General features: G+C 46.5%; 1 protein-coding gene across 13 annotated transcripts in view; it reads left to right on the top strand.

The window, feature by feature from the left end:
• The window catches only part of PITPNC1 (phosphatidylinositol transfer protein cytoplasmic 1), a 268,172-nt gene that overhangs the window by 129,304 nt on the left and 121,544 nt on the right, over positions 1-17,324 (top strand). For 9 of the 13 annotated variants that reach the window (XM_042917205.1, XM_042917203.1, XM_042917209.1 and 6 more), the window contains one exon: positions 6,501-6,649. In XM_042917205.1, coding sequence (XP_042773139.1) covers positions 6,501-6,649 — 149 coding nt within the window. Of the gene's footprint in view, positions 1-5,012; positions 5,282-5,372; positions 5,590-6,500; positions 6,650-17,324 lie in introns of all 13 variants that reach the window. The other 4 variants (XM_042917198.1, XM_042917199.1, XM_042917206.1 and 1 more) reach the window with 1 other exon arrangement.

The following is a 17,324-nucleotide window of genomic DNA, read 5'->3' as shown; positions in this document are numbered from 1 at the left end:
GAAGTTCCCGGGCTTTTTTATATTTGGGAAGTGTTCGATCTGACGACCATCTAAGAAAATTTTTACAGAAAGAAGAGCTCGTCTTGGGCAAAGGGTCCGATCTTCTTTGGTTTTTGCGTCGTACGGGCGTGTGGCAATGCCCTGTTCTCATGCGTGTCCCTCACAGAGCCGTGGCATAACAGGGAAATGGGCAAAACAGATCTCAAGACCCAGCCAGATGCATTGCCCAACAGAAGGAGCAGTAACTACGGCGGTTTGGGTACAGTTTTACATTTTATGAGGCATTTTAATTTGTAAGTTTCTTCTCACTTGATTCTCACCATCGCCCGTGAGGTATTTTGGTAGTCCCATTCTAATGATAAGAAACTGTGGCTCAGATAAGTAAATTGTCCAAGGTTACAAAGCTAATCAAAGACAAAATCAGGACTTCAGCTCCGGGTTTCGATTTTAAAACCCCAGTGCTTTCCACCATAGCACGCGGTGAGCAATTATCACCTCTCTAGAGGTCCAGGTAATCGCCAGTCCTCAGAAAAGGGAACCTTCGGGGCACCTGGGTGGCTCAGTCGGTTGGGCATCTGACTTCAGCTCGGGTCATGATCTCACAGCTTATGAGCTCGCGCTCCACGTCTGGCTCTGGAGCCTGCTTTGGATTCTGGTTCTCTCTCTCTCTCTATCAAAAATAAACACTAAAAAAAAAAAAAAAAAGAAGAAAAGGGAAGCTTCTCCAAATGTATCCCTAATTGTCCGTGTTCCACTTAGTTAGCTTGGAAACGCATGGAAACGCTTTCCTGACCAGCCAGCCTCAACGAGTCTCAGTGCAGCCTAATGGCTTGAGCCTCAGACCCCATTGATCTAGATCAGGGTCTAGACCAGCACGTCCGACAGAGATATGTGAGCCACAAATGCAAGCCGCAGTGGTTTCAATTGAAAGTGGTTTAAAATTTTTCTAGTAGCCACATGAAAGTGAGAAGAAACAGGTGAAGTTCATTTTGAGAATGGATTTCAGTTACCCAGTATATCCAAGCCACTATCATTTCAATATGTAATCAACATAGAAATTAGGGGTAAAAACATTTGTTGTTGTTGTTGTTACCAAGTCCACAAAATCCAGTGTGCATTTACGCTTACAGCAATCCCAAGTCAGATGCTAAATTTTCATCGGTGGCATCTGATCTGAATTTAAATTTCATAAAAATTTCCAGTTGAAAAAGTAGATTCCCATGCCCAAGGTGTTTCGACCTTGTGTAAAAGTTTTCTAATAGCTGAATCAAGTGTCAGTTTGAGTTTTTTTTTTTTAACACTTATTTATTTTTGAGAGACAGAGCGTGAGCAGGGGAGGGGCAGAGAGCGAGAGGGAGACACAGAATCCGAAACAGGCTCCAGGCTCTGAGCTGTCAGCACAGAACCTGACGCGGGGCTCGAACTCACAGTCCGTGAGATCGTGAGCTGAGCCGAAGTCAGACGCTTAACTGACTGAGCCACCCAGGCGCCCCTGTCAGTTTTAAATTTCTATTTTTTTATATTTATTTATTTATTTATTTTTATTTTTATTTATTTATTTTTTTTTAGAGTCAGACAGTAAATATTTTCAACTTTGCCAGGCCATGCAGTCTGTGTTGAAAGTACTCAATGCTACTGCCGTGCGGCGAAAGCCACAGAATGAACGAGTAGTGCCGTGTTCCGTTAAAACTGTATTTAACAACAACCACAACCACAACCATAACTTCATTTAACAAACAAGAAACAGCCCACACGGTTTGCCGACCGCTGGTCCAGAACATTGTCCCGGTGCCTTAGCTGTGCTATGGATTACAGAAAACAGTCAGCTCTAGACCCTAGTTTTCCGAGGCGGTGAAAAGCTAGACTCATTGTATCTCCCTTCCTGTGCGCAATTACAATTTTGGCACCACTCGGTGTGAAGCTCGCAGGGCACCTGAAGATAAAACATCTCAGACTCTCTTTTCGGCGGGCTCTTTGCACATCATAGGGCAGTTGCTTCGAGGTCCACGTGTTGAGAGTGGAGAAAGCTGGAAGCGTTTTGACAGAGCATTTCCAGTGATGTGAATCCCGTGGGAAAGTCCCAAGAATGCCAAATTGTATCACCCCCTGCTCGTTCCTCTTTCCACACTGCCAGAGCGGAGACAGGCAGGAATTGCGCCCATTTCACAGCTGGAAAAACTACATGGTATCATGTTAAGTCAGAGGGCCAGACGTTTCCCCGTGGTTATGTGGTTATGTGGCATTTATCGATTTTGATCGTAAAGGCAAAAGCACGTGTAAATTCTGATTCCTGGGCTGGGGCTTTGATGTCCTGAGTCATATCTTTGGGGAATAACTCCATTCAGAGTGGGTCATGTGTATTACAAAGGGTTGCCCCCCTTTTCCCATCTTGATATTTAGGAATGGTATTGAGACCAATGGAGGAAGAGAAAGGGGACAGGAAGGGATGAGACAGGGATTGGTTGGAAAATGACAGCTGCTTGGTTGGTGCTTTAGGGTGGGGATATATGAGAGCCTGGCCTCGCAGAGATCTCTGAAGTGCAGCACTGGCGGTGGGGGGTCGCGGGGGGTGGGGGTGCAATGTAGTGAAAAATCATAGCTCGGGGTTCTCCTGAGCCTAAAACTTTGGGTCCAGTAATTCTGGCAAGGAGGACATTTCAGGTGTTCGTGGTGCTCAGTTAATAAACTATATACCCAGAGGTTCTGGCTCGGGGTCACCTTTTCTAAAGTCAAGATTTGAGGTCGAACTATATCGAGTCACTTGACTGTGCCCAGTCGGAGAGTTTGCAATAGGACAGACTGAGAAAAACCCTTGGCTTCCCCAGACACGTTTGTGCCTTTTCTTTTTTTTTTTTATTTTTTATTTTTTTTAAATTTTTTTTAACATTTATTTATTTTTGAGACAGAGAGAGACAGAGCATGAACAGGGGAGGGGCAGAGAGAGAGGGAGACACAGAATCCGAAACAGGCTCCAGGCTCTGAGCTGTCAGCACAGAGCCCGACGCGGGGCTCGAACCCACGGACCGTGAGATCGTGACCTGAGCCGAAGTCGGACGCTCAACCGACCGAGCCACCCAGGCGCCCCACGTTTGTGCCTTTTCTTAAACTGTGCAGCTCTATCAAACTTGTGGCACTGTGTGCAAGTGAGTAGGATCTGAATCCCCATGATTTTTTTGGTTTTTTTTTGACAATAGAGATCATTATTTGGGGTAGCTGTTCCGATGACGGCTCACACGGAGGCTCAGCCCTGCAGCACAGAGCTGTCTGGAATCGTGATTGCCTGTAATGATGATTACCCAGACTCTGGAGTTAGAACAACAGATCTTACGAAGTTGGAGCTTACTTCCTCCACAAGTCCGTATGTGAGCACAGTTTAAACAACCTGGGTCTCTCACATGGTATCAGGCTTTGGTTATTCGGCTTCTGAAATAGCAAAGTTCAGAAGCGATGGAACTCATCCATCACTTCTTCCAAAATCATGGTGAGGCCCAGGTGTGTTAAAGCAATTCACCTGTCAGAGAAACAGAGGCTGAAGGTGGGTAAAGAAGAAACAGTAGACCTGTGGTCATGTCCCAGCTCTGCCACCTAGAAGCCACATGGCCCCGGAGAAAGTCACCCCTCTCTCGAGACTCAGTTTCCTAATTTGGAAGTCATCGTGAGCATGAAGTGATCGGATCTGTTATCAGTTCACTGGCTTCAAAAGTCTTAAGAGTCCTTCTGAATCTTTGGATTTGCAGCCTTCATTTGACAAAGTTTGTTTGGAGACAGTGATGAGGAAGGTGGTATTTTCACTAAACTAGGGATGGAGCCTTGCAAAAAAAATGGTATTCAGGAGGAAAGAAAAGACGGGTCCCCTAAAGATGGAACATTTTGGCTTCAGTACCATCAGGTACCCCGTAAGTGCTGTGAATGCCTTCGCCGAATTTGCCCCAGTGGCTCTCAGCATTCAGTGTGCATCCGAGCCCGGTCCCCAACTGCCTCTTCCCCAAGGGTCTGGATGTCAAAGCACCGGAATGGCCTGGGATCCAACATTTTGAGGAACATGTCTGCCGACTTTGAGATCGATGGTTCAGGGACCATCTGTCCTACCCTCTACCGCGTCACTGAGAAACTGCTCGGTGCATGTGTCTGCGAGTTAATTTGTGGCTTTAAAAACAACGGCAAAACCTGTGCTTCTGGATGGCCCAGCTCAGACGGTCACAACCAGCAGAGCAGGCCTGATTTGCTTGGGAGGGAAAGGAGCGACAGCCGCCGAACCCTTGGCCATCTCCACGTCTGGCCTTGAGTGTCCCGCCACCCCCAGTAATGTCACCTACTGCATCCAGCGTCTGTCGGTCGCCCCCAGACTGACGTTATCTTAGTGAGCTAAGGCTGGTGTCTGCCCCGCAGTGGCTCGTTCCGGAGCCGCTGGAATGATCAATGAGGCTGAGCAGACGGGCCCTTCTCTGGCCACTGGTGAATCAGCTGCCGGCCGCCTCGGCCCGTTCCCGTCTCCACAGAGCAGAAGCGCTTGAACCAGGGACGGCTCTTCTGTGTCAGGCATTGTCCTTAATGCAATGCATTCTTCACATGTGAGTGGGCTGGAGCTCCTGAAGACATGCGCCTTCTGCCAGACCCCTCCCCCACCCCCAACTAAAGCCCTTGGTGGCCTTTGGTTTTTGTTTTTACTTTAAAAAGTTTATTTATTTATTGTGTGAGAGAGAGAGCACAAGCTGGGGAGGGACCGAGAGAAAGCGAGAGAATCCCAGGCAGGCTCCGCACGGCCAGCGCAGAACCTGGCACGCGGCTCGAACCCACCAACCGCGAGCCCAAGTTGGACGCTTACCCGACTGAGCCACCCAGGCGCCCCTTTACCGTCTTCCTTCTTGAAAGAGCCGTAGTTAGTCTTTATGAGCAAAAGTAAGAGCCAGAGTTACTAAGGGGAAGCCAGGTCAAACTTCTGATTGAAAATAAACTCAAAGATTGATTTTATCTTTGATGTTTCTCTCTCCCCTTCCTGTGTTTCTCCTCAGCACCCCCTCTTCCCCCCCGGGTGTGCACAGCACGTGCACGCATGTACGCACATACACGCTCATGTGAAAAGCATTTTAAGTGCGGATCATCCTGGGGAGGCGTATGGCACAGAATCGTGGCACTGCCCTTTGAGGAGACCCAGCCTGCCGTTCCCATTGTCATGGTTACTGGCCTGGCCCCCAGGGCTGGTCTCAGACCAGAGGCTTTCAGCTCGTCTTCACACTCCCCTCCCTGCACCTGCCTCACAGCGAAAGAGGGACCTTCGGAGGTGTGTGTCTTCTCAGCCTTAGAATTGACCGCACTGTTGATTTGTCCGATTCATCTGCCCCCTTAATTTAAAATCTGTTTCTCTCTCTTAGGCACACAGATAGGAGACCTACAGCCCTGCCGGCCTGGGCTCTTTGGGGAACAACCCAGAACAACCCACCATTATTTTGCTACAGACCCAAGCCCCTTTTCCCCATCCCAGGGGCCTTGATGATAGTGACACAGTGTGTGTTGTTTTCACACCAAATCTGCCCAAAGGACCACAGCATCCTGTCTCCTGGCTCTGAGCAGACATCCTTTTTGCAAAAGGCATTTGACCCCCTCCTCCCTCTCTCTCTCTCTCTCTCTCTTTCTCTCTTTCTCTCTCTTCTCCATCAAATTAGTTTTGCCATGTGGAAAGTACACAGGGGGAAGAAATGCCTGTTGGCCCTGGGGTTTTCAGAGAGGCAGGAAGGAGAGTGGAACAGTTGAAAAATGCAGACAGGGCAGAGAATGTTCCCATTGTATGTTGCTCCTTATTATCATTTTCCTGTAAGTACACGTGGCTTCTGGGAACCTCAGGCTGGAAGGCTCCACACTGTGGGTGCAATTGGATAAGAAAGAGTTAAAGACTCTGTAGATTCGCCTCTTTGCGGATCAGTCCGTAGAATACAGGTTCCATTCTTGGTGGGGCTCCGTCATCTGGAGTTTGCTAAAGCTTCGAGGTGATTCTCATGTCCAGCCACTCTTGAGAACTGCAGATCTAGGGGACAGAGAACTCCAGGAGAGTTTGAGACAGATGACGGAAGAGATAGGTGACATCTAGTCCACTTCTGCCCGGCAATGCAGTTAATTAGGCAGAGAAGGGACAGAAATAACACGTCCTGGCCTGTTTGTTGCCAAACAAAATCGGACTTTAGCACCATTTAACCCTGTAGGGCTGATGCTCCGTACCTCCCCCCCACCCCCCTCCCCGCCGCTTAGTCTGCCAGCCACCCCGGCAAGCATCACCAGGGTGATGTAGAACATTCACAGGAACACGCCGTATCTACACTCTACTCACAACTGGTTCTCCTCCCCGCTCCGGAGGAAAAACAACACCAGGCCCATGTGTCTGCCTTCTTTTCTGGCAGAAAGTGCTGACCATAGTTGCTTGCCACGCCGTGGAAGTTGGGGGGGTGGGGGGATGTTTTCGAAGGCAAGCGGCGGGGCTGACCTTTCTCTCACTGTGTGTTTTGTAGTACAAAATCGGACAGCTGTACATGATCAGCAAGCACAGCCACGAACAGAGCGACCGAGGAGAAGGGGTGGAGGTCGTCCAGAATGAGCCCTTTGAGGATCCTCACCACGGCAACGGGCAGTTCACCGAGAAGCGGGTGTATCTCAACAGGTAAGTCACGGCAGCCGGCCATCCACCTGCAGGCTCTCCCACGCCACCCCACGGCCGAGCTGGGGGCGGTGTGTGGGATAAAAAGGTGACCTGAAAAGTCACTACCTTTGCCTGCTCCATCCACCAGTCTCGTAGCTTCCCCAAAACAGAGTCCCCTGCCTTCGGCAAGAGAGTCCCCAACTGCATTTTCATGAGGAGGGGCTTTCCTCTTCCATTTCCCACCCTCTGGATGACATGTTAAGATGAAATTTGGTCTAAGGGATTACAGAGCTTTGTCTTCTACCCCTGGTTTGGTGTTAGCAGCGGGAAAGAGACGGCTTTGCCTGAGGGTTGTAGAGACGTGTCAAAGACGCAGTGTGCCATTGGGGTCTTGACTTGGTAAGCGTTCTCGTTCCTGCCAGGTGACCACGCGGGTGTTCACAAAGGGAACTGACAATGAACGCTTGTCGTTGCTTCTTTGGAAGGGTAAATAAGCAAGGATCATAACCCAGCCCTCATCGGGACAGCCGTTTCTGCTTTGCAAAGCGTATTCTTTAATCTCTTGCTGTTTTCTTACCATTAATGGCATAGTTGATTATCGGGGCTCGTCTGATCTTCTCCCCACCCAGTACCCATTTCCAGCCCGTTTTCTTCCATTTTTTTCTCTTCCAGGTCAGGACATTTGTATACTCACTGGAAATATATTTTATTGGAATTAACTGTCTGCTCCAGTGAACCAGTGGATGACTGGTTTGGTCTTTGCTACCATTTCTGTGCATACTCTTTACCCCCACCTACGGCTCCTCCTGTTGGCCCCGATGTGATTATTCAGAAAGCATTTCCAACGTAATAACTGGACAGCGCCCCAGTTTATTCACTGATACTCGTGAATATTTATCCATTGTTTGTGCCTTGACCATGAGACATTTCTGAGAGGAGCCACACTGGGACTCTGCCATGCCCACATGGCCTCCACCTTCCAGCAAGCTCAAGTGGACTATTCCTTCTCGATGGGTGCATTTGGGTCCTGTCACTACGGTGTATGGAAATCTCTCAGGCCGATATCCTGACAGTGAAGGCCATGGGCTGATTAAACTGACATGTTTTAATCTACCCAGGGATGCAGTATCAGGGAATTCCCGAGTCACAATGAAATGCAAATGAGATTGATCTTATTCATCTATTAGGAGCTGTGAATTCGCAGGATTTGGAACCAGTTCAGCCTCCAGCCAGCTGCTGATTTGCAAGAGTAGCTGAGCCCTGGGACTGGCCTGGGGATGACTTCCTTACAGAGACCGGTTTCTCAATGTGCTGCTTTGGCATTCTTAGTGTGGAGGGTGAAAATCAAATACTGAGCAGGAATCACCTGTGTAGAGCAAAGAGGAGTGAGCGTGATGTAAGAAAATAGATACAGACCTATGGAAAATTCCATTCCTTGGCAGACAATTGCCTTTTCCTAAATTATTGCTTAGGAAATGTTCCCTACATACCAAATTAAAAAAAAAAAATTAGAAAACTTCATATCTGGGGTATCTGGGTTGGCTCAGCAGGTTGAGCATCCAACTCTTTTTTTTCTTTTTTAATTTTCTTTTTTTTTTAATTCACATCCAAATTACTTAGCATATAGCGCAACAATGATTTCAGGAGTAGATTCCTTAATACCCCTTACCCATTTAGCCCATCCCCCCCCCCAACCCCTCCAGTAACCCTCTGTTTGTTCTCCATATTTAAGAGTCTCTTATGTTTTGTCCTCCTCCTTGTTTTTATATTATTTTTGTTTCCCCTCCCTTATGTTCATCTGTTTTGTCTCTTAAATTCCTCATAGGAGTGAAGTCATATGATATTTGTCTTTCTCTGACTGATTAATTTCGCTTAGCATAATATCCTCCAGTTCCATCCACGTAGTTGCAAATGGCAAGATTTCATTCTTTTTGATCCCCGAGTAATACTCCATTGTATATGTACACCTCATCTTCTTTCTCCATTCATCCATCGGTGGACATTTGGGCTCTTTCCATACTTTGGCTATTTTCGATAGTGCTGCTATAAACATGGGGTGCATGTGTCCCTTTGAAACAGCACACCTGTATCCCGTGGATAAAGACCTAATAGTGTAATTGCTGGGTCATAGGGTCGTTCTATTTTTAGTTTTTTGAGGAACCTCCATGCTGTTTTCCAGAGTGGCTGCACCAGTCTGCATTCCCACCAGCAGTGCAAGAGAGATCCTCTTTCCCCGCATCCTCGCCAACATCTGTTGTTGCACAAGTTGTTAACGTTAGCCATTCTGACAGGTGTGAGGTGGTATCTCAGTGTGGCTTTGATTTGTATCTCCCTGATGATGATTGATGTTGAGCATTTTTTCATGTGGCGGTTGGCCATCTGGATGTCTCCTTTGGAGAAGTGTCTATGCGTGTCTTTTGCTCATTTCTTCACTGGATTATTTGTTTCTTGGGTGTTGAGTTTGGTAAGTTCTTTACAGATTTTGGATACTAACTCTTTATCTGGTATGTCGTTTGCAAATGTCTTCTCCCATTCTGTCTTTTAGTTTTGCAGATTGTTTCCTTTGCTGTGCAGAAGCTTTTTATTTTGATGAGGTCCCAGTAGTTCATTTTTGCTTTGTTTCCCTTGCCTCCAGAGACGTGTTGAGTAAGAAGTTGCTGCGGCCAAGATCAAAGAGGTTTTTGCCTGCTTTCTCCTCAAGGATTCTGATGGCTTCCTGTCTTACATTTAGGTCTTTCATCCATTTTGAGTTTATTTTTGTGTCTGGTGTAAGAAAGCGGTCCAGGTTCATTCTTCTGCATGTCGCTGTCCAGTTTTCCCAGAACCACTTGCTGAAGAGACTGTCTTTATTCCATTGGATATTCTTTCCTGCTTTGTCAGAGATCAGTTGGCCATACGTTTGTGGGTCCATTTCTGGGTTCTCTATTCTGTCCCATTGATCTGAGTGTCTGTTCTTCTTTTTTTTTTTTAATTTTTTTAATGTTTATATATTTTTGAGAGACAGAGATAGAGAGACAGAGATAGAGAGTGAGCTGAGGAGGGGCAGAGAAAGAGAGACACAGAATCCGAAGCAGGCTCCAGGCTCCAAGCTGTCAGCACAGAGCCCAGTGTGGGGCTGGAACTCGTGAACCACGAGATCATGACCTGAGCTGAAGTCGGACGCTTAACCGACTCGGCCACCCAGGTGCCCCTGAGCGTCTGTTCTTGTGCCAGAGCATCCAACTCTCGATTACAGCTCAGGGTCTGATCTCAAAGTTTGTGGTATCGAGCCCTCACTACATTAGCCTCCTCGCTAATAGCATTGGATTCTCTCTCCCTGTCTCTCTGCCCTTCCTCCACTCTCTCTCTCTCTCTTTCTCTCTCTCTCTAATAGCACTGGATTCTCTCTCCCTCTGTCTCTGTCCCCTTCCCCCATAGCGCTGGATTCTCTCTTCCTCTCTCTCTGGCCCACCTCCACTCTCTCTCTCTCTGTCTCTCTCTGTCTGTCTCTCTCAAAATAAATAAACAAAAACTTAAAAAAAAATAAACCTCGATCTTTTCCTGAAACAGAGCAAGAACTGTCCAGCTGTCTCTGTCATGGCTGTTTTCTCTATCAGAATATATGATGTTTATTTTAAAGGAGAATAATAAACATTAGTAAGAGGGAAATTTGTTATAAATAGAATATCTGGACTTCCAGTAATAGAAACTAAAGAGATGAATGTGGACCCTCCGCCCCGCACCTCCTGTGGCAAACACAGGATGAAATATAACAATATAAAGCTGGCTCAAAACAAAGAAAGGGAAATCCTCAGGTACGAGAAATAAAGAGGAAATGCAAACCAGAGTGGAAAGCTGATGCGATACGGCTCCAGACGCTGGGATATGTCAGAACTGACATACAGGGAATGTCGTGCCCATAAGGAGACAGGAAATGTGCGTTTGGGCCCCTACAAACGGGGACTTCGAGCTGAGAGTCGTGCACAAAAATTGTTCCTGACGATCGAGTACTCAGAGAGGTTATCACTCAGAGGCACACATGGACAGAACTACTAAAGGTTTTATTAGAAGTAGAAGGAAATTGAGCCCAAGAAGGAGGAGCGGAGGATCCAAAAGTAATAAGCCGAGAAATTGGTAAACATCTCACTGAGTCTGAATCAGCATAGGATGTTTTAAAAATCCTGCTAATGGGCCTATACTCTTGGAATTTAAATAATGGACAATGATAGAAGATGAGAGGGTAGTAATTATCACAAAAAAAACACTGTCAGTTGCTAATATTGTTTAAGAGGAGGAGACAAATGTTGATTGATTTAAAAACTGTTAAGGCATGTGTGCATATTCAAAAATGTAAAGATGACCTCCAAAGAAATGGTAAAACACTACAAAACTCCCAAGAGAAAATGTGATCCATCAGACAGAAAACAGAGTAAGAACAGAGACAAGCCTACAAAAGGCATGGTAAACAGAAAATGTAAATTTGGGGGGTGCCCGGGTGGCTCAACTGGTTAAGCATTGGACTGTTGATATTTGCTCACGGTTCACGGCATCGAGCCCCTCATTGGGCTCTTCACTGACATCGTGCAGCCTGCTTAGGATTCTCTCTTTCCCTCTCTCTGCCCCTCCTCTGTGCTCACTCCGGCTCACTCTCTCTCTCTCTCTCTCTCTCTCTCTCAAAATAAAGAAATAAACTTTAAAAAAAACATAAATTTTGATGGTAAGATAAAGCAAAATATATCAGTGGTCACACTGAAGGTTTGTGAGTTAAATCCCACACCTGAACCAGCTGAACAAACATAGGACCACACTGACAAAATCACAGGTAGCCTGAAGTTATAACTGGAGATTTTAATATACCTGTTGAATAAATGGATAGAGCAAATAGCCAAATTAATCTAGCACACATAGAGCAGATGTAAACAGCAGAATTAGAAGTTTGATGTAGTGGACATTAATAGACCCTAGTACCAACATGCTTTTCTCTTTCTACTTCTTCTTCTTTTTTTTTTTTAACGTTTATTTATTTTTGAGTGAGAGAGAGAGGCAGAGAGAGAGGGGGATAGAGAATCCCAAGCAAGTTCTACACGGTCAGTGTAGAGCCCAATGTGGGGCTCAAACTCATGAACCATGAGATCGTGACCTCAGCCGAAGTTGGACGCTCAACCGAGCCACCCCGTCGCCCCACCAACCTGCTTTTCATAAACACATGAAAATGTACAAAAAAACTGACGACACACTAGGCAAGAAATCAGTCTCAACAACTTACCAGAATATCAGTATCATGTAGATCCTGTTTGCTGGTTACAAAGCCCTACAATAAGAAATTGACAACAAGTCAACTTCCTCATCATTCAGAAATGTAAAAATTTTTAAATAATTCATGGGATAAAAATGTCCATACTCCCTTTCTCGGCCACCTTTGCAGTTAGGGATGGCCATGTGACCTAGTTCTGGCCAACCAGATGTAAGATTTTCCTCCCTGATGAAGAGTCTGGCACCCAGCTGGCTCAGGGTAGAGCATGTGACTCTTGATCTCTGGGTTGTGACCTCGATACCGCACTCCGTTGGGCGTAGAGAGATTACTTAAAAACAAAAATCTTAAAAACAGAGAGAGAGAGAAAGACGTCCAAGAGGCATAATCTTGCTCTAAGAAAGGGAGGAAATGAGAGGAGACTTCTGGGAAGGTAACTGACAGTGTCTACCACCCGGACCTTGACAATAAAACTGAACAGTAGTGCAAGAAGGAAACTGATAGACCAACCTCTGTTAAGAACACAGACGTGAAAAGCCCATATAAAACATTAGCAGATCAAATACCTCGGAGAAGAAGAATAATAATAATCATGATAATAATAATGAATCATGACTCGACCAGACTCTCATGTTGTTAACACCAATATGGGAATTCAGCAAGATTGCTGGGGATAAAATCCATGTACAAAATCAGCGTTATTATACAGCAGGAACAATAAGTGGAAAATGTAACTTTGACAAAATTCCATTAGAGGGGTGCCTGGGTAGCTCAATCTGTTGAGCCTCCAACTCTTGATTTTGCCTCAGGTCATGATCCCAGGGTCATGGGATCGAGCCCCACGTCGGGCTTGGCACTGAGCATGGATGGAGCCTGCTTGGGATTTTCTCTCTCTCTCTCCCCCTCTCCCCTCTCCCCTGCACTCTCTCTATCTCTTTCTCTCTCTCTCTCTCTGGAAAAAAAAAAAATCCATTATAATAGAAAAAGGATAGGCAAAGAAATTTAAAGGTACCCGGTAATCAATCTACAAGATATACAACATCTTTTTGGAGGGAAAAAAAAACAAAACAAAACAGTAGTGGAGGACATTTTTATCTTTTTAAAGTAGGCTCCATGCCCCCACCTGTGGCTTGAAGTCACAATCCTGTGACCAAGTGTCACATGCTCCACTGACTGAGCCAGCCACACATCCCAGTGGAGGACATTTTTAAAAACCCTAGACAGGGACACCTGGCTGGCTCAGTCAGTGGACCATGTGACTCTTGTCAGGGGTCATGAGTTCAAGCCCCACACTGGGTATAAAGCTTACAAAAACAGGGGCGCCTGGGTGGCGCAGTCGGTTAAGCGTCCGACTTCAGCCAGGCCACGATCTCGCGGTCTGTGAGTTCGAGCCCCGCGTCAGGCTCTGGGCTGATGGCTCGGAGCCTGGAGCCTGTTTCCGATTCTGTGTCTCCCTCTCTCTCTGCCCCTCCCCCATTCATGCTCTGTCTCTCTCTGTCCCAAAAATAAAATAAAAAAAAAATAAATAAAAAAAAAAAGTTGAAAAAAAAAAAAATTTAAAGCTTACAAAAACAAAACAAAACAAAACAAAACCGAAAGCACCCAAAATAACACCCTAGACAAGTGGTAATGTTCATGGATAGGAAATGCCGTATTATAAAGTTGCCATCAATTCCCAAATTATAAATTTAATACAAATCTAATTAAAATGCCAACAGGGTTGTTTCTAAAATAGAGTTTGAAAATATAATTCTAAAATTCCTAGTTGTTATAGCCTTATAATATAGAGGTTTGGTATCTAGTGGGGCAAGTCCCTTCTACTTATTCAATTTTTCCAAAATTGTTAATATGAATGTTAAGATCAGAGAACCACCAATGATGTGAAGAATGACTGAAAAAACCAAGGGCATTTAACCTGGAAAGGCCAGACTCAGGGTGTGTAATGGTGTAGGCAGGTGGGAAAAGAATTAGACATGCATATTCGATAAGACCTCCAGGGGACCAACTGGACCAAGACCAACGGGTAAGAATGCCAGGAGAAAGGTCTAGGCTCAGTTTAAGGAAGGAATCTAAGTGCGTGTGTGAGAACCCAGAAGGGCGCCTTAAGAGTCCGTTATGCTTTTGCTGGGGATGCCTGAACATGAGCGGGGCTCCCACCTACCGGACTGTCCTTGAGCAGATTTGAACATCAAATAGGTGATTAAACTGGGCACCCTCTCAGATCCTTTTCAACCTTAATTTTCTATGCTCAAAGTAAGTGGCAGACATTATCCTGACTCACCTCCAGCATTCGTAAATGAGTAACCAATGAGACATTGGAGAAAAGTACTTTGTGTTCCCTTTGCACGAGTCTGAACTAGGTCCATCATTTTATAACATAAAAGACTCTTGGTATATTTGGAAGAGTGTGGCACATCTCTTAGGACCAGGGAGATGATGGTTTAGTAAGAGAAAAAGAAAAAATGTCTATGCGACGTACTAGAAAATAAGAATATGGATCTCCGTAATCATAAAAGAACACCAGATCCGTTACTTTGTTACACATTGGAGCCACCTTGAGTTAATCATGTCCTGCACGCACAGGTCATGGGACTGCTGTCTTGGCAAGGCTGCTTCCTAATTGAAATTCATTAAATAGGTACTTATTGGAACTTTAAACGTATAGTGAATTGTTCCTCTATTAGGATCGCTTAGTAAGTAACACGTGGCCTTTGCCTTCTGAACAAAGCAAGATCTGGGCTGACGGTGTTTAGCATTTGCGAGTCTATCCGTCCATCTTGGGAATGGTGTCAGGGAGGAAAATCTTTTGCTCAGCCCACTTAGGTTCTTTGAGCGGGGGCCTGCAAATTAAACTAAAACTGACGGATTCGTGGGAGAAAAGACATTTGTTTTATTCATGGATGTACATGGGAGTCCCCCCAAAAAACAGTCAGTTAGAGTTTGGGGCTTATATGCCATTTTACTAGGGGGCGAGCAGGGTGAGAGGGAAAGGCACTTCTGGAAGAAACAAATGGCTTTCGTGAAAAACGGGACTTGAGGAGGATGGATAGGAGATATGATAGTTTTGTGACAGCGGCTGTTTATTAGCCAGTTTCTTATCTCGATGATAACTTCTCATCTCTGGTGATAGGAGTCAGTCTTCCCTGGTTGTGAACTTCCTGGGGAGGGGATTTATGACAGCTGAATTCTTTCGAGAGGCTCCGCTTTTATGCTGATAAGGGCAGTTCAGTGAAAGCATCTTCCTGCAACTGTTGATTCTCAAATATCTTCAGCTCCAAATAATTCTTACACTGCTGTGGGTGGCATCTTGGAGACCCCTTTGCCAGCCGCAGGGAAGTGGGTTCTGAGAGCTGGACTGGCATTAGCTGAGACGTCACCGTGCCCACTTAATAATTTACACGCAGGAACATCTGTGTCCCGTGAACCTGCATTCATGAGCTGGCAAAGTGAGTGAATTTTCTCCCTTACATCAACCTAAATTTTTTTTTTTTTTTTACGTGTATTTATTTTTGAGAGACAGGGAGAGACAGAGCCCAAGTGGGGGAGGGGCAGAGAGAGAAGGAGACCCAGAATCCGAAGCAGGCTCCAGGCTCTGAGCTGTCAGCACAAGGCCCGACGTGAAGCTTGAACTCACAAAAATCGTGACCTGAGCCGAAGTCGAACGCTCAACCGACTGAGCCACTCAGGCGCCCCTCCTTATGTCATATGGGAAGGCAAATCACATTTAGAGATAGGTTTATCAATCTGTTCTTACTGGAGTTACTCAGAGCCTGGGTAGTCAGAGCCTTCTCTCTGAGTCTGACCTGAGCAGAAAGGACATTTCGTGGAAGGATGTCACTGGCCCACAGAATTGCCTGCAGGCTTGAGAACGGGCAGCTGCCTGGGCACCTGCGAGGGGCCAAGGGCAGCAGACAGACTCCATTCTGCCGGCACCACCACGACTGCCATGGATGGGTCCAAATTGTCCCTTTTTTTTCTTTCTTGCTATCACTTATTCCAAAATCCCAACACAAGCATCCCACTGAGTTTCCGATCCAGGCTCGGGCTGCCAGTGAGTGGGGAGAGGGACTTCCAGGCTGGTTTCCAAAGTGGCTGCATTTTACATTCCCTCCAGCAAATGTGTGAGGATGCCAACTTCTCCACGTAATCACTGCCACTTGCCATTGTCTGTCTTTTTGATTCTAGCCATCCTCGTGGGTGTGAAATGGTATCTCATCTTGGTTTCGATTGGCATTTCCCTCATGACTAATGACCGTTGAGAATCTCTTCTTGTGCTCATTGGCCATTTATTGGAAAAATGGCTGTTGTTGTCCTTTGCCCATTTTTAAATGGAGTCTAATGTCTTTCGAAAATGCCATCCGTCCTTTTATTGGCTTGTATCTCCTCTCCCAGGGAGGGGATTCCTCGGGCCCCTCCCTACGGCGTCTGAGGCACCGCTGGGTGCACCGTTCGTCTCGGCGGTTGCCTCATGCGCTCAGAACATTACATTACTTCTCCTACGTTAGTACATTTGGTGATTGTCCTTGGGCCTCCGATCCAGTTCAGTTAACCAAATAAGTGGTATTTCTTGGCTTGGCTTCAAAAAAATCCCCGTTTCAACTGGCATCCAGGGAAAGGAGGCGAGATACTCATCAGTCTCTCCAATAGTGATTCTAAATAAAACCTGTCTCCCAGAATCAGATGCGGGTGGGTCTTTTCTCTGGTCCCTTTTCATTTTCTTTTCATCTGCAGCATCTCTCCCGTCCCTTCCCATGCAGCCCAGGAGGGGAGGGATTCAGGGATGGGGGTGGGGGGCATGGGAGAAAAGAGGGAGCCTATTTTTAGGCTTGTTTTTCAGTCATGAAGTGTCATGTTCTTCCCCACCACGGCTGCTGGATTAATTAGGCTGTGCTGGCAGCTGCCCGTCAGGGAGGGTTGCCAGCTTATAACGGTGATTCCGCCCAATGCCTGAATCGATCTAATGACCAGGACCACCTTTCTCCTGTTCCATGGCTCTGGCCTTCCAGGGTCACTCTCCCGGCCTCTGTGTGTCGCTGGGTAAGAGAGGGCCCAACTTCCCCAAGCTACGAGTCCTGTTTGGGCAAGCAAAGCCGCCCGCCGGTCACTTTGCCTACCAGCTCGTTGGTCCAGCTTGGTTGCCAAGGCTTGGCTCTTTCTCTCACGTTGCCTTTCTCTTCTCCCAGGTCTGCCAGATCTGCCAAGCAGATCGGTCTCATCTCTTAGAGCTTGCCCAGAGTAAGAGCTCAGTGCCCAGAGCTTGTGTGGCCTGGGGAGAGCCCGCTGCCCAGGCAACAGGTCAGAGAGAGATTGTCGGGGTCAAAGATTCTGACCTGCGGGCTTATTTCCTTGCCGTGTTGAAAGACTCTTTATGATCAGTATTGAATGTTCGGAGTCAACCGTTACTCATTCAGGAGATAGCTGTTGGTGCCTGCTGTGTGCCAGGCACTGTCCTAGGTGCTGGGCATA

Source organism: Panthera leo, chromosome E1 (assembly GCF_018350215.1).
Source record: "Panthera leo isolate Ple1 chromosome E1, P.leo_Ple1_pat1.1, whole genome shotgun sequence".
Classification (NCBI taxonomy): domain Eukaryota; kingdom Metazoa; phylum Chordata; class Mammalia; order Carnivora; family Felidae; genus Panthera; species Panthera leo.
This window is presented reverse-complemented; position numbering and strand designations above follow the sequence as displayed.